Below are 18449 nucleotides of genomic sequence, written 5' to 3'. Positions count from 1 at the left end.
ATTGCTGTGCTTATATGTGCTTCTTGAAATTTTTCTTTGGCTCTTTTTGAGTTAATTTGTTTTATACTATTCAAGTTTGTTGTTTTCATTTAACTTTATTTATTATTGTTTTAATTTTTGATTCTTGTTCATCTTTTCTTTTTCTGTTTTTAGATGCTGTTTGTTGCTTTGGTTTTGGGCGGGTTGGGAAGGAGGGAAGCTCTGGGAAAAGTTTAAGAAGGGGAAACTGTAATAAGAATATATTTAATGGGAAAAATCCACTTTCAATTAAAAAACTTATTTGTAGCCCACATAAATTGTGACATGAGATCAAAACAAAGGTAGTCATAAAATTATGAAATTTGCAGGTAAATGAGTGGAGCCACAAAAAAAATCATCCTTAGTGATGTAACCCAGACAACAAAAGACAAATATTGTATGTTTTATCTCTTATGTGGATATTAACTTTTAAGCCCTTCATAGGAATGTTTTAGTCTATGTAACCATAGAGGTTAGGTAAAGAATTGGGGAGAAGGGGAGCTTCCAGGGAAAGAGAAATATAATGTATACTTATGGAGAGACAGGGCGACTAGACTGGTAGAATTAAATGTGTAGAGGGATGGAAGAGAGGGGTAGGGCGAGACTCTAGAGAGGAACAACTAACACTAATTGTCATTTAAGGAGCCACATGGAAACATACTACTCTAGAAGCTTCTTAAATTATATGCATATATGAAAGGAATCTAGAAGTAATCACTAAATAACAAAGGAGAGAATTCCACAGCTAGATATATTATACCACCAAGTCAAATCTCTTGTGCTAGGAATAGATTAAAACTAGCTGAGTTATTGACCAAAAGGGACATAGAGAAACCTCTAAACCCAGGCCATTACTTGCTGTCAAAAAACATCAGTAAGATCCTATTGCTGAAGACAACACCTACATAATTCATTGAATATGTAAAAGTTAAGATGGTGCCTGACTAGTATCCTCAATACTAGTGTTCATGGTACCGGAAGGTATTCTGCACTGGAGAAAAAAGCTAAGTGTTACTACATCTACAGGTTCTTTTACCCACAAAGTTGGACTGCCTGCAATATTTGCTGACTCAGTTGTCAGGCTCCATAAAGATGGCTCTACTCCTGAATAAAAGCCAGAGAGTTCAAAACTGTCCTTAGTGAGTCATAAGACCTAAAGGTCAAAGGTGTGGCTACAATAGAATGTTTGACCTTAGCCTTAAGTGTTTTATTCTAAATAACAACAGACTTGGCCTAAAGTGTCCTTACTCTTGACCCTCAAGGCCAAATAATAATCCATGGAGATTTGAGGAAGAAAAATCTGTTTGTTCTGTAAATATGATACCATGTCCCCATTTTTTGGGTAAGGTATTTAAAAGTGGTTAAAAATAAAATAAAAAATAAAAAACAAGAAAAATAAACTCGTAACATCCTGATTTTATCCTTTGTCTCTGTTTTTTTTTTCCTTTAATGTCATTAGCTAGCCTTTCCTTTATCCACACTGGCCCTCTCAGGCATGAGGCATGGGTAAGTTAACTGGCTTCGATTGCAACCCTGAAAAGACAGTTTCCCACACACAATAGTGACACAAATTTTACGGGGCTGACCAATCACTGTCTGCTTATGTATAAGGCCAACTCCATGAGGTGGAACTCATGCCTCACACTGTTTAGGTGTCATAGGTTATGGACCTGGGGAAAAACAAATACTAAAGGAACATAACAATAACATGACTCCTTATGACTTCTTATACTCATAGATTTTGCCATATTCAGCCATCATCAGAGAAGCTTCATTCTGCTATAGATGGAAACTAACACAGAGATCCAGAACTGGAAAATATTCAGAGAGGGAGAAATTTTGGAACACTCAGCTCTAAATGGGTATCTTCATCAAGCCCTCCTCTCAGAGTTCCAGGAGGTAGGTGGAAAAATGTGGAAAGATGATAAGAGCCAGAGCAGATAGTTGACTCTAAGGAAAGATTGAAAACTAGATACAACTGGAGGAGTTAGGGGAGGGGAAACACATGATCTGAATATATGGTATGAAAATAATTTTAATATAAGTGAAATTACATATATTTGCCAGAAAAAATAAAAAAAAAAATTAATAAGATCATATAGAAACCTATTACTATAGAAGATTACACACAAATGTGCATGTAAAGAGTCAAAACAAAAGCTCATAGTTTATGATGCAATTTTTAGACACCTTAATAAATGAAGAATCTCTCGAAACACAAACATACATACACATGCTCTACACAGATCTATGAAACCATACTTTATCATCTTGAAAGCTTCTAATGTAGTCATTCATCTTTATAAACTGTAGAAATAATGATTTAGGATATTCCCATGTCCTTGCCAAGATATCCAATGCTCTTAACGTGGAAGTTATCACTCTAGCCTCCAAGAACTTATTTCTTTTTCCTCCCAATACTTTTCATTACATTTGTTTTGTTTTTATATCCCAACCAAAAATTTCCATTCCTCCCATCTTCCCAATTCCTCCTCCATCACCTCCCCTTTACTGATCCCCCATCCACTCCTTCTCCACTGTTTCACTTCAAATATAGAGAGGCTTTCCATTGTATATCAAATTGCAGTGAGACTGGACACATCCTCTTCTTTTAAGACTGGATGAGGCAATCTAGCAGGAGGAATGGATACCAAAAGCAGATATCACAATCAGAGACAGCCTATGTTAGGAGTCTCATAAGACCATATTACACAACTGTAACATAAATGCACAGGGTCTGGGTCAGACCCATGCAGACTCCCTGGTTGTAGGTTCAGTCCCTGTAAGTCCACAGAACTTATTTCTTATCTACATGTTTAGCTCCCTTTCTCTCCTTAGGCCTTAGGATTTACCTCATTTCAACTTTCATGTTACTTCTATTCTTACCAATATGCATATGATGCTAAGAATTCGGATGAGAATGGGGAAAATGTAGATTAAAAAAATAAAACTTTCTTTTAATTTATTCTTAAAGTTAATGAACTACAGTAATAAAGTGAAAAAATGTAACATTACTGATTGTGTCTGGTATAATGTCAAAGATAGAAGTCTTCCTTTAATATTGAGCTCAGGAAGAAGAAAACTCCCAAATACACAGCATTTATTCTGCCAAGTAATATATATTAATCTCTTTGCCATCTTCAGAATGACAGTTTCCAGTGAAGATGCCCATTTGCGAAAATATCTTAGAGTCACTTCCATATCCCCAGCCAATTTTATAGAGGCAACTTCAAGAAACAATTTTGCAACTTGCTTTATTTGTAATCCAATTCACGTTTCACAAGAAAAACAAAGAATTTTGATGGTACTTTAACATAGGAACATTTTAACTTAAAACACCAAGTAACTTTCATGCATTATTTCCAGTTAACTATTATTAATAACCAATTTTTGTTTATTTTTTGTTTGTATATCCCAGTGGCAGTTTCCCCTCCATCCTCTCCTTCCAATTCCCCCACCTCCCTTCCCCTCTCATTCTCCTGTTTCTCTGCAGAAAAGGGCATACCTCCAATGGATATCAACTAGCCATGGTACATCAAATTGCAGTGAGACTAGAAACCTCCTCTCTTATCAAAGCAGGACAAGACAACATGGTAAGAGGAAAGGGTCCAAAAACACAATCAACAGAGTCAGAGATAGCCCCAGATTTCATTGCTAGGAATCCCACAACAAGACCAAGCTACACAACTGTAATATATATGCAGAAGGCCTAGGTCAGTCCCATGCAGGCTCCCTGAATAACAAATGTTTTAGTCAGAAGATATTTCTCATTCTATTTTATTTATAAGACATATTCATTTTTTGTTTACTTTTCCTTTCCAGAAACCTTTATTTTTACCTCCAGGAGAAAACAGATTAAAAAAAATCCGAAAATGAATGATATAGCTGAATTTCATTTTGTTAACCACTTCCTGCTAATCACTTTGTGCATGGCTTCCTTGACATCCTTGTTCCTCAGACTGTAGATCATGGGATTCAACATGGGGATCACTGTGGTATAGAACACGGCCACCATCTTTCCTTGTTCCACTGACTCTTCAGTGGGTCGTCTGAGATACATGAAGATGAGGGTACCATAAAATATTACAACAGCTGTCAGGTGAGACCCACAGGTGGAAAATGCCTTGCGCCTGCCTTCTGCTGAGCGCATTCTGAGAATGGCAATGAGAATGAACAGATAGGAAATGATGACTACCGAAAGTGAATATGTGAAGTTAATGCCTGCAAGTATGATCATTGTATACTCTTTCACAAAAGTCCCTGCACAGGCCATCTTGATGAGAGGTGGGTCTGCACAGTAGAAGTGGTTGATCTCAGTTTTCCCACAGAAGTACAAGCCATAAGTCCATAATGTTGCAGCTAGACTAGTCAGAAACCCATATACGTAGGGGAAAGAAATGAGGCGAATGCAGACCACCCTTGACATTTTGCTACCATAAAGCAGAGGCTTCCCAATGGCCATGTACCTATCAAAGGCCATCACAGAAAGAATGAAGATTTCCACATGCACAAGGGCAATGAAAAAGAAGCACTGTACCAAGCAGCCAGCATAAGAAATAGTTTTTGTCTTTGACAGCAAGTTCTCCAGCATCTTCGGTGTGACATTTGAAGAAAACCACACATCAATAAATGACAAATGGCTGAGGAAAAAATACATTGGGCTGCTAAGTTGTGGACTGATTTTAATTAATACCATCATGCCAATGTTGCCTACCATGGTGATGAGGTAGACTATGAGAAAGATGATGAAAAAAAGAACTTGTAGTTCCTTTTGGCTGGTTAGGCCCAAAAGGACAAATTCAGTCACATCTGTGAAATTGAGCATCTTCTCACTTCTGCTATAATGAGTTATAAGTCTCTGTAGCACTAAAATGAAACAAATTAGCTAAATTTCCTATCCATATGAAAATACTTTGTGAGCTTGGAATATATTCTTAACATATAAAATCAATAAAAAATAGAAAAATATTTGACACTATTTTGCAATCCCAAGAAAGTTTCACTTGTTAGTGTTTTGAGAATTTATTCATGACTGTAGAATATATCACCTGTAACTTTTTATAAACATTTTACAAAGTACTTTCCTAAGAAAACCCTAATGCTTTCTGTGATGTCAGGCATTATGAAGACAACATTTTAAGTATTCCTGCATGCAACAAAATTTCACAATCTGTATGTTTTCCAGATTCATAGAAATATATGACTTCAATGTTGCAACTAAGCTATGGGGAATTATGTGGGAAATAATTCTAGAATAGCTATTCTTTCTGTGTTACTCAAGCCATGATGCACGCGTATATAGTTAAAGTCAGTTAACAAGAATTGTGAGGGTTTTATTGGTGAACTGCTTACTTTGCAAGCATGTAGATCTGAGCTGATGCCCAGAACTGAGGTAAAAAGCTAGACAAGGGAGTAAATACACTGAAAAGATGGAGACAAAAAAAACTGCTGGGGCTCTCTCTTCAACCATTATAGTCAAATCACTGAGTTTCAATTCCCTGTATGAAACAATCTCAAAAGACAGGTAGATAGAACCTGAAGACGAACAATAGCAGAAGTTTTCCTTTAGGCAGAAAACACACACAATCACACACACCCTCACACACAAAAATATCAGTCAAAAATTCAGATTCTGTACAATTTAAAACTCCAGTCTATCTAGACAGACCTGAAAATTTCTTCTCATATTCATAGTAAAAATGGAATTACTAGATTATCAGATCATGCATGGTGAAGGATACAGAATGTTTTATATGCTAATTCAAGCAGTTGTCTGTCTTCCTCTACATATATCACAAAAATTGGCAGCAGCTAAATTGTTATTTTGTAAGTTTGAGCTGATTATGTGCTGCCAAGAATCATGTAACACACATGAAAAAATTTATAAATAGTGGTATTGTTTAGTAATGTTTTTAAAAATATCCTGATTGATGGTTTCCCAGTTGGTGGATAGGAAATGCAAGTAGTGAACTCTTGTGTTGGGTAGATATAAACCCCAAAGCTAGAAGGTCTGCAATGAAGTAGGAGCCCAATTATCTGCAGAGCATGTAGAAGATTTCTTGTTGTCTAGAGATAATATTGTATTACTAGCCTTCTCTTATCCTATCATTCCATTCCAAGTTAAATAAACTATGTGAATATATGTTTTCATAAATCAGGTATAAAGCAATAGTTAATAACCCAGTTAAATGTTTGCTTCTAGTGTTGCATCTTGTTTGAATCCAAGACCCAAAACATATATTGTGGACATGGTCATGTTTGAAGTTTGCTTCATTTTTGTCTGGTTTCTCTTATGTTCAATATGCAATAATCATATTAATAGTTAAAGAATATATCATGGTTTTATGTCATAATATGACTTCACAAAAATGATCATATATAATTTATCATACATTTACAAACATAAAAATCTATGTAATCTCTTAACAAATAATGAACCTGCAGAGAATATTTATTAATTATTGAATGCATTATAATAAGAATATAGAAAAATATAATATATAATATATATTGAAATCCTGTCCTTATTTTGTCTCTATATGTCACATATGTACACAAGAAATGAGTCCATAAACATTTTACTGTAAAGAATACAGTTAGATAAAAATGTAAGGCACAAGCTTCATCTGATAGTCTCAATTTTAAGCAAACTGGAAAATGGATTTAAAAGACAGAGAGAGAGAGACAGAGACAGAGACAGAGACACAGAAAGACAGAGACAGAGAGAGAGATACAGAGAGAGACAGAGATACAGAGAGAAGAGAGAGAGAGAGAGAGAGAGAGAGAGAGAGAGAGAGAGAGAGAGAGAGAGAGAGAACACCAGCAACCACACAACCACATAGAGACAAAAAACTGTGGACTGCATAGGCAGACACAGAGCATTTTGGTACATACCATAAACCTGAGAAGACTTGGAGACTTTCAAGAGAAGTCTCCTTAATATCTGCAGAGGATAATAAGTAACAATCACAGATATCCCTCAGGAATGACTCAGGGGAAATGTATCTCTTGAGTAAAAACTAACCCATTGTTTGTTCATCATTTGAACAAAAGTTTACAGTGCTCCCAAGTATCTGATGTTTTGATTGGTATGCATTATCTTATGTTATTATAACTGTATATGAGCCTGGGAAATTCATAAAGAATAAATGACTATGTGGATATTAATACTAGAGGTTGCAAGAACCAGGATCAAGAAGATGTATATATATATATATATATATATATATATATATATATATCCTCAAGGCTGACCACTTGATATTGGATAACCAACTGGGGTTGGGGTTGTTCCTTCCTGGACAAGACTTTTTGTGTTTGAACTAAAGGAGGGATCTTCTGACTGTACTAAAGTGAGCAGATCCAGGGAGGGAGCCCTTTGTATAAATTGCTAGACAGCTCAATTAATATGATCAACCACATAGTTCTAAAAATTAGCCAGCCATTTTTGCTATATTAATATTACATTTTTCTTTCAAATGCTTAAAGATCATCATGCAACATAGCATGCATAACAGTCATAGAGTACTGAACAAAACAATGTGATAACAGTACAAATCATGGTACCAGGGATATGATTTTTGATACATTTGCAAGTGTGATGCTGTAAAAGTCACTATCCCACTTAAATTGCCCCCCCCATAAAGAATTGGCACTAATAATTGTTTTGGATTGAATTGCAGCAATTGACTAAATTAAACTAAATTTGCATCTTAAGCACATTATTACAAATAAAATTACCATTTTTTATTTATATGAGAGGACATTAAACAAATTAGTATTTCTCTACTGTAATATACAGTATTTTTAGTCACAGAGGATAAGTATGATAAATCTTTCAATAGAATAATCCTGTGACACAAACAGTTCTTAGAAAGAGCAGGATTGAAATATGAAGGTTGAATAACATGATGAATTGGTTTTTGATTATGTTAACCTAATCCCAAGATCACTGACATGTTGACACTAAAATTCATGCTGGAGTTTATTTTCTAGTTTTCAGTGTTAATAGGCTGGTTCAGGTAAGATCTTCAAGTGGCGATGAGGTCATGACAGTTGGCTATGCTTAATGGTCATGATTTTAGCTCTAGGAAATCCCAACCTTGGATTCCTGATAACTCCATGATAAAAATGTGAGCTGAGCCAACCTCTGATTCCTTACAAAGTAGACAGAGACCATACATCCAGGAAATAGTAAGAAAAATCCGTGATATATTGTTGGCAAATTTTGGGCATTGAGAAACTTGTGAGATAGATGTCAACATTCTTTCCTCATGTCATAAGAGATACCAAGGAAGAGTTGGACACATACATCAAGCCTTATTAAGATGATCACTTCATTTCACACATAATCTGCACATTCAGAGTGGTATAACAGTAGACTCACCATTTTGCTTCAAACAGTGAATGAGGAACTGAAAACAATGCTGATGAATAGAATTCGGATGATTTAAATATCCACGTTTACTTAAATTTCTGTCCTTCAAAAATTTAATAATTTTTATTATCTAAAGTCAGGATATAGATAAGGAAAGTTGGGCCCTAAGATAAATTAGACATTTTGGAGTTACAAGCTCTATTGTAATGGAATAAAGGATAAGACTACCAATAAAATTAACATATGACCTGGGAAGTCTATGGGGCCTCTTGCAGTGGAACCAGTATTTATTCCTAGTGCATGGATGAACTTTGGGAGCCCATTTACCCATGGAGAGATATTCTTTCCACCTAAATACACAGAGGAAGGCCTAGACCCTGCCCCAAATGATATGACAGACTTTTATGACCACCCATGGAAGGCCTTACTCTCCCTGAGGTGTGGTTGGGGAATGAGATGGGGGGCATGGGTGGATTGCAAGGAGAGGGAATTAGGATTGATATATAACATAAGATTGTTTCTAATTCAAATTTAAAAAGTTATTAAAAATAAAAAATTTGACACATGATACGACAAACAAGTACAATAAAAATACTGTAGTATGACACCTTGTTTTCTAAAAAAATATTTATTATATTAATATACATTTGAGGATAAAAACTCACTTATATATTTGAATATGCTTATAATTTATAATTCATATTAATATGGTCAAAATTCCAGAATCAGGGAATTTGTCTCCAACGACAACAATGTTCATAACTAATAACTAGTGATGAAAATGTTTTGAAATATTTAAAATATATTTATATGTAAAATCAGAACAAATTACATAGTTCCTTTAACAATAGACTTGAGAAATTCTAGTCATTAAACTTCATTTATTAATTTATATTTTTAGAAACACTCCTATTTCCATATCTGTCCCCCCATTCCTTCCCCTTCCCATCCTCCCTTGCTTCCCACCGATCCGCCAACCCACCCACCACCCACTCACCAGCGATAGGGAGACCCTCAATGGGGGAACTTCGAAGACTGTCACATGATTTGCGGAAGGGCTCAGGGCCTCCTTTCCGTATCTGGGCTGCAATAGTATCCCTCCATTGGGAATGGGCTTCCCAAGTCCATTTGTGGCCTAGGAATAAAGCCTGGCTTCACTGTTAGAGGTTCCATAGAGTGTGTTGGCCTCCTAGCTGGTACCCACATTCAGAGGGTTTGGTTTGGTTCAATGTTAGTTCCCCTGTTTTATGACTGGGGTCTGAGTGCTCTCATTAGGTCAGGTTAACTGTTTCTGTTCCATCTTCGTTCATTTGAAATTGACTAGAAGCCCGTCTGTGTATGTGTATGTGTGTGTGTGTGTATGTGTGTGTGTGTTATTTAATAACCTATATATCATGACCCAGAGCCCAGAGTCCTTTGCAGCATGCTTTCCTACCTCTGCAGTGTTTTTCTGTTGAGAAGTGAAAATATGAAAACATCAAAGAATAACTACTATTATTTTAAAAATTCAGAAGCAAAATGTTTATTTGATGAAAATAAAAATAAGTTCAATGTATTCCCGAAGTGTTTTCTTATGAACATTACGTATCACTGTACAGTTTAACCTTCTATTTTTCTAAAAATGCTCTACTGATGGCCTTGTTCATAGCGGCCTTGACATCTTTGTTCCTAAGACTGTAGATCATGGGATTCAACATAGGAATAACTGTAGTGTAAAACACAGCTACCATTTTCCCTTGCTCCACAGATTCCTCAGTTGGGCTTCTGAGATACATGAAGAAAAGCGTTCCATAAAATATAGTTACTGCTGTTAAGTGAGAACCACATGTGGAAAAGGCTTTTTTCCTTCCTTCTGTGGAGCGCATCTTTATGATGGCAATAAGGATGAATATATAGGAGACAATTATGACCAGTAAGGAGTAAGAGAAATTGAGTCCCGCCAAGGTGCGCATGGTATATTCCTTAATGAAGGTCCCAGCACAGGCCATCTTGATGAGAGCTGGGTCTGCACAGTAGAAATGGTTAATCACAATGTTCCCACAGAAGTACAAACCATGGGTCCACAATGTAGAGATCAAACTGATAAAGAAGCCATAGATGTAAGGGAAAGAGATTAGTCGTATACACACAGTCCGAGACATTCTGCTGCTGTAGAGCAGAGGGTTGCCAATGGCCATGTACCTGTCAAAGGCCATCACTGCTAAGATGAAGACTTCCACGTGGACAAAGGCAATGAAGAAGAAACACTGCACTATGCACCCAGGGTAGGAAATAGTCTTCACTTTAGATACCAGATTTTCCAACATTTTAGGGGTGACATTAGAAGAGAACCATATGTCTGCAAAAGACAGGTGATTGAGGAAAAAATACATGGGACTGCTAAGCTGAGGGCTGATCCTGATTAAAATGATCATCCCAATATTGCCAAGCAGGGTGACAATGTAGACTATCAAGAAAACTATAAAGAAGAGGATTTGCAGCTCAGGAGAACTAGTCAACCCTAGAAGGATAAACTCTGTTACTTCAGTAAAATTGGGCATTTTCTTAAATCTCATCCAGAAACAGAAGTATTCTATCTAATAAAACAAAAAAATCAGTAAGTATGGATGTCGAACACAGACAACGTAGACATTTGTTTTAGTATAACATTTTCCTCACTCATTTTCTTCATAGGGTACCGATGCTTTTATTTATTTCTCTTTTCTTATGTACGTAATCTCATAGCATTTTGTGCACGTGCATGCATACATTCATACACTATAGTTTTTACACTAGAAGATCATAAAATAACATAATCATAATGTTCAGTTTTACTAGCTTAGAAACAAATAATTTGCATATCAATTATATTCTATCTCTTTGAAATATAGACAATTTTGTCATACCTTAGAAATACATCAAAAGATGTTTCAAAATGAGAGTAAAATACAGACCTCTATTATGTCTTTAAGAAGTTACTTTATGTTTTAAATAACCCTAAAACATTAATGAACATTTGTCATTCATGTCTCCATTATGAACCAATACATGAAAACCATGCAACTTTTATCTTCTCTCTGAAATTTATACTTTTGAACTTGAAAAGGTAAATATTTTTTCAGCAGTCTTTGCCTTTCATTTCAGTTAGAACTCTGAGTAACAAAAGTGCATATATATGCAATGTCAATTAGTGAATGAAGGCACCTTGGATTTGAAGGAAAGTGGAGATGTGTATGTATGTTTGACTGCTTTGTGGGAGGAAAGAAAAGGGAGAAATGCTGTGATCATATTATAAACTCAAAACAAAGACAAAAAGGAACAAAACTGACTGACCCTCAATATTATTCATTAATAGGTGTATATAATTTAAATTGATGGCATTTCTAAAGTGTACCAGCAAGCTAAGGAAATCTGCAGTGTGTATAGCAAATGATTCCATTTCTGACTATATAAGATTAAGGGTTATTCCTTCTGAAGTTTCTTTCTTTCTCTTAACATAATGTTCTTATGGAGGATTAAATAAGATACAAGTAATGAGAGTAAGAGTGTTTAAAACAGAGGAACACTGAGCATTGTTCAACAGTGATGATTTATAAATCATCACCTCTCTTTAATGTGTCAGTAATCACTTCTCCAACATCTGCTTTCTATTAACTTTGCATTGAGTTCTCTATTTACAAGTTACTTTACTGCTGGCAAACCATCATGTAATCCAATGGTTCTCACTAACTTCAGTTTATGCATATGACATTAACTTTTCATAACAATCTACAGTGAATATCATTGTCTTTAAGGCTGTCTTGACTTATTTCACTATTTACTTGTTACTTTGTATATTTTAATGTTTTTTCAGAAACCTCACTGGTTCTCTTTCCATGCACCAATAACAATTATTAATAGTGTATTTCTTGTGTGGAGAAATCATTTTCCTACTCATTTAGAATCTGTCTTCCTACACTTCTTCTGCCCCAAGCTTCGTGTTCCATGAATTCCTCACTATTCTGATATGAAGATGTGACTTTATGTAAAGGATGGATGATAAAGAGAGGAAAAATAAGAAATTATTTTTTTCTTATGTTTCTAGTAGTTGAAGTCAATAAAAATGAATGGTATATCTAGTCATTTGCAAGCTATAACAGACTAATGGTTCTTTGAACTGTGAATTCATAGAAGAGAAATATCAAGACAAGTCTTTTAATATATCTTTTACTTCACCAGAAGATATACATTAATATTTTTGATCTCTTGCAAATAATTTACCTTGTCATACATGTATAGCTGATAAACTTGTTTATCTTGTCTGCCTGCTCAATGCAGGTACATTTAAAGAATTAATAATATTTTGTGCATTGTTGGCTATCACTGATGTATTTCCAACTATACTTCTTATATTTAAAATAGTTTTTTAACAATTTTTATTAATTGATTAATTTTACCAGACCATGCAATTTCCCCTCCCTCTCTCCACTCCTCTCAGTTCCTACCCCAATATCCCTTCCCCCACATCCACTCCTCCTCTTTTCTATTCTGAAAAGTACAGGACCTCCATGGATATCAGCCAGCCACGGTATATCACCTTGCAGTAAGACTAAGCATCTCCTCTCCTAATAAAGCTGGATGAGGCAACCAAAAGGAGGAAAATAAACCCAAAGCAGGTAATAGAGTCAAAAACAGCCCTGCTCCCTCTGTTAGGAGTCCCACAAGAAGACCAAGCTACATAAATGTAACATATGTGCAAAATGCCTAGGTCAGTCCCATACAAGATTTCTGGTTGTTGGTTCAGTCCCTGGTGAGTCCTTATGAGCCCAGGTTAGATGATTCTGTGGATTTCCTTGTGGCATAAAGGAACTTTTTAATTTACTCCTTTTTTATTTAAAACAAATTAATTCATGAAATATAAGAAAATAAAACTGTGCGTGTGATGTGCTTTATGTTTGTTATTTTCTTTACTGTTAAAATTCTGATATTTTAAATTATTTATTTATTTATTTATTTTGGCTGTTTGCTTAAGAGAGAGAAAAGTTATAGAGTTAGATGACTCGGGAGGTAGGGAGGATCTGGGAGGGAGAGGGAAAATTGTGATCAGAATATGTTATATAGAAAGGAATTAATTTCTAAAGCAAATTCAGGTAAAAGGAAGTGATATCAGGCTACTACTACTAATTAATGGGTGTTTCCGTAAGGTAATACAAACCAAGCATCTTTGGCTCCAAGGAGTCCTCAAATTTTAGTTTTGTTTAATGACCAATTTGAACTGGAAACAAGAGATCAAATTATGCCTTGATGCAATCAATCTACATTTTCACTAGCTCTCAGCCTGTGGCATGGCATATGAAGTGGTCCCCAGCAGTTGTAGAGTTTCCTTGTGTGAAAATAAATGCTGTGTATTCTAGCAAATACCCGGGTCCCTAACAAACCAGGATGCCATTGTACAAGGTATCAGAGGTAACAATTGAAGCTGCTAGCTAGCTCTTAGAAGATCCTACAGAATTCTAGCTCTGAAAGAGCAGAGATTTTACAAAATGGCCAGCACAACTGACCAGTTTCTCAGACTGTTTCCAGGCTAAATTTCAAATAATTAAGGTGAAGAGAAAAACGAGGTTTTATTGCTGGTTTTTTAAAAGAATTTGACACTTTTTAAATGTAATGTGAACAAAAAGTTCAAACAAGTTTGAACATACTTGCTAGGCTACAAATGTTACCACTGTATATAAGTTCAGTTCTGAGTTTGTGCACATGTGACAGAAAGACAGATAAATTAATATTAGCACAAGTTTTAAAAAATCACAATAGAAACGAAACATGCTTCTTAACTACTGCTTGATAACACTCTGACAGGTTTCACGGTTTTCTTAGTATATTTCTCTCACAAAAAAAGTTATCATCCTTAGATTGGTGCACCAGACCTAAAGAACTATCTACAACAGACCCCCATTATGACTGTGAAGTTTATCCAACCTTTTTATTTAAAATTTTTGCTTATCTTTTGGTAATTCGATACACAAATACAGTGTATTTAAATCCTATCCATTCCCTGTTCCACTCCAACTCCTATCTGGACACATCATCCAGAGAAGATCCTCAGTAAAATATTCTCTTGGTCCTCAGAATTTTAAGTGTAGCCCAGAGGGCTAAAACGTTAGGTTTTGCTGAAATATAAGCAAGCACAGATGAGAATGCTGCCTCTGTGATGAACCTACCTGTAAGTGAAGTAAGAATCTTCTCAAAAACATTGCATCTGTCAGCATCAATGAGTAATTCGAGCACATTTATAAGAAGCCAGCTTCCAACCATGTATATCTTACTGGGAAGCACAGAAGGACCCTGAAGATTCAATTAAAATGTTACATATTACATCATCTATCTGCATATCAGAAAAGTAACCTCAAGAGATGTACAATTCTCAGTAGAATTAGAATTTTAAACCAGACACTATGTGAACAATTCTTTCTATTTCCTTTTTTAAAAAGCTTTCCATGAATCTTGATGAATGTGTTGCATCCCTAATAAAGACTGTGTTTTCCCATGTGGTGGGACCAGAATTGAACAATATGGAAGCATATATATTTCAATAAGCAGTATTTTATAATAGGCAAATTGAGGACATTTATTGTTAATGAAGTCCATCTCCCATTTTTTCCAATAAGAAATAGATGATTTATATGAGTTAATGAGACTGAGGCATTACCTCACTTATTAGGGGTTTCCTTGCCTTCATGAGGACCTGAGATCGGCCCTTGAAAGTCACATTATTTAAGAATCAATAATGCAAAAGATTGTATCCCCAGATCCGTGAAAGACAGAGGCAGGAGGATGCCTTAGACCCATTGACCAGCAAATCTATCACGCTGGGTCATATTCAATCCAGTGGGAGATCCTAATCCAGGGGCAAAATTGATAGCACCTGAAAAATAATACCCAAGGCTGACATTTGTCCTCCACGTGCTCATGCACACTAGCTGTGCACACTAACATCACAAATATATGTACATAGACATACTCACAAGAACACATAGAATGAAAGACTGAAGGAGGACACATTTTCTACACCCACATAATTTGTGAACTTTAAGTGAGTTTCTTTAGTTTTGAAAGACTTAGTTTACTTCTCTAAAAATCTAGCTTACATAGACGTTGACAGTTAATGGAATAAAATATGATTTTTTCATCAAGTAGTAATTTATGCCACCCTTATCTGGAAGAAGAAAAGCCCTTGACAACTCTTTGAAAACATTACCTCAAGAATTCTGCTGGCATTTTAACAGAGAAATGATTGGTAGGGTGCACGTACGTTCTTTATTTTTAATATGTTTTTAGTTAAAGTAGAACTGCATTGTTTTCCTCTGTCTTCCCCTACTATTAAGTTTTTAACATTTTTATTATATTATTGTTGTACATATATATTGCATATATATTATATGCATATAAATTACTATGATGTCTGTTTTTGTTGGTTGTGTATATAAGATTTTAGGCCTTACTGCTCTGCATTGAACAACCAGTAAGGGAGCTTATTCCAGGGAAAGGCTAACTAATTCTCCTTCTAGCAGTAAATAGTCCTTAGTACTTTGTAGAGAGGTGGGATCCAAGTTTCCCCCCTTCAGTGCTAAAATATCTGCAAGTATTGCCATTGGCCTGGTGTTTTTAATGGTTCACTCCCAAGACCATAGCATCAAAGAATTTTTAAGAGAAAGAGCATGAAGCTATCTCAGTGAAGGTCCAGAAACTTTCTCTTGAAAGGATATTAAGACAAAAGTCTCACCTTTCAGTTTCCTCTGAGACATGAGCAGCATTGTCTCCTGATATGTTGTCTGCCAAGATGCGCTGTCTTAAAGAGTCTCAAAAACAGCACGGTCAATCACAGACTACAACGTCTGAATCTATAACTGGAATAAACTTTCTGATAGTATGAATTGATGGCCTCAGGTATTTTATACAGACACAGAAGCAAAACAAACACATCCATACACCTCAGACATTTAGGTATTGTCTCACTGTCACCCTGGTTCAGAGTCCTTTTCTACTCTTAACAAGAGCACATCAGCCAGAGCCTTGAGGCTGTCAGGTCATTCTCTCTCATGCCACCATGCCAACCTCTTTACTTTCTCTGTTGCCAATTAGTATCTGGGTTCCTTTGTGTTGTTTTGTGTCTATTTAACCAGCTTCGTTTATGTTTCAATCTGTCAGATTTATACACTCAGCAAATAACTCTGTTCTGTTAATTGATGAACTTAAATTTGTCATATATTGCATTAAAGTCAATATAAATTAAAGGATAAAGTTCTTTTAAATTTCATTTTCATTTAGTTAAGATACAATTACAGTATTTCCTCCCTTCCTCCCTCCAAATGCTCCCAGCCCTGTCCCAGCTCATTCCCAAATTCATGACCTCATTTTATTTCATTATTATTGTTACATATATATGTCTGTTATATATATGTATATGCACATATATATGAATAAATATATAAATACCAACTGCTGAGTTCATTTAGTGTTGTGTGTTCAAGACTGATCATTTTTATTGGAAAACCATTCAGGGGCATGACTCCTCCTTTCTCAGTAGTCACTAAAGGAGATTCTTTAGACCAATGGTACAAATAATTATTTCAGATTAACATCTTGGCAGAAATCATATCATTTTAATGAGACAACTGGTTACCCATTGTTTAGAACCTGTAATAGAAACTTTATAGTTCAGTGGGAAGTTGAGGTAAAATAGTTAAAAAGATAAACAAATAATAAACCAACTAGAAACAATTTTTATATTCACAAGAATTGAATTATGCAAGGTCTGCAATCATAGTATGAATTTAGGCCATAGTATAAATGATTACAATTAGCATAGGTGCTTCTTGTTTTCATAGTATTGTTTCAAAGACATGACAATATATACCCATAATAAAATTAATTTTAATATAAAGAAATATCTAAATATTGTATTGCAAAAAAAAGGGAATAGATGTGGGGTAGGAATGAAGAAAATAGCAAAACAATACTTACACTTAAGTTTAATAAAAATATACTATAAAATCAAATTCATATTAAAAATAAGTAGAAATAAATCATGATTAAAATGGGTTAATTATTAAAAAATGAAGATAAGTTATTTTGTGTAAAGAACTATGGGTGGAGTAGAAATGAAGCAGGCATTTATACTTACCTTATGAGAGTATCTGACAATTAAAACTATATATATAGTAGTTAGTCTGCTTAGTACAACTCGATATGCTATGTTTTGTTGATACTCGTGAGAGAAACCTGTCCTTTACTAAACAGAAACAGGGAAGGAGTGGATTGGGAAGTGTGAACAGAGAGCTCAAGGGACTTGGAGGAGAGGAGTGAGGGGAAACTGAGACCAGCATGTAAAATCAATAAAATTTAAAAACTATATATATATACATATATATATGTTTATTCAACAATAATGTTAAAATTAAGTTAAAATAATCTAGCCATTTGAACAAATGCATAGAAAAGTTCTTCCAGGACACAATATATTGGAATCTGTGGAGTGTGACACTCAGCCTGTCTATAAGGATTATTTCATGCTGTAGAAACAAACAGACTCTACATACAATAGCTATTGTAATATCACAATGTACCCATAGTACTTTTATACTTTTATATGTGTTGTCTTAGAATTCTATACCAATTCTCATGCCAAACAGCCAATAACTTAAATATTGACTTTCATCATGGCAAAGGAAAAATAATGTACTAGAGAGAAAACAAATGAATAGTGCTAAAGAAAAGTGACATCCATTGTGTTCTAACATATTTCATCTTCCAGAAGTAGCCACAAATCCAAGGGGTTGAAATATAAACCTTCTATGTGCAGAAATGCAAAGAACATCAACTAAGAGCAAAAAGAGTGACATATGCAGTTATATAAAATATTATGATCAAAATTTTGTATGTTTGAATTTTAAGGAAAAAATTAAACTTGTGTAATCTCCTGCTCCCTACTGCCCTGCCATGCATTACTTTCCTGTCAGTATTGTTTTCTGACCTTAAAAAGTGATTATACCTGGGAAAACTGCCATGAGTACAAAAGAAAAAAAATAGTTCTTTT

General features: G+C 35.0%; 2 protein-coding genes across 2 annotated transcripts; both read right to left on the bottom strand.

Moving 5' to 3' along the window:
• Nucleotides 1-3910: 3910 nt before the first annotated feature.
• On the bottom strand, nt 3911-4843 carry LOC101835897 (olfactory receptor 5M3). Its single transcript, XM_005065055.2, has one exon. It carries the CDS (start codon nt 4841-4843, stop codon nt 3911-3913), a length of 933 nt encoding a protein of 310 aa, XP_005065112.1.
• A 5159-nt stretch (nt 4844-10002) lies between these two features.
• Nucleotides 10003-10935, bottom strand: LOC101823695 (olfactory receptor 5M3-like). Its single transcript, XM_005064612.1, has one exon. The coding sequence runs from the start codon at nt 10933-10935 to the stop codon at nt 10003-10005; it is 933 nt and encodes a 310-aa protein (XP_005064669.1).
• Nucleotides 10936-18449: the final 7514 nt, after the last annotated feature.

Source organism: Mesocricetus auratus, unplaced genomic scaffold (assembly GCF_017639785.1).
Source record: "Mesocricetus auratus isolate SY011 unplaced genomic scaffold, BCM_Maur_2.0 Super-Scaffold_100004, whole genome shotgun sequence".
NCBI lineage: Eukaryota > Metazoa > Chordata > Mammalia > Rodentia > Cricetidae > Mesocricetus > Mesocricetus auratus.
This window is presented reverse-complemented; position numbering and strand designations above follow the sequence as displayed.

Excerpts from the sequence above, each read along its gene's own strand:
- LOC101835897 (XM_005065055.2), bottom strand. The coding sequence starts at position 4,843 with ATGCTCAATTTCACAGATGTGACTGAATTTGTCCTTTTGGGCCTAACC.
- LOC101823695 (XM_005064612.1), bottom strand. The coding sequence starts at position 10,935 with ATGCCCAATTTTACTGAAGTAACAGAGTTTATCCTTCTAGGGTTGACT.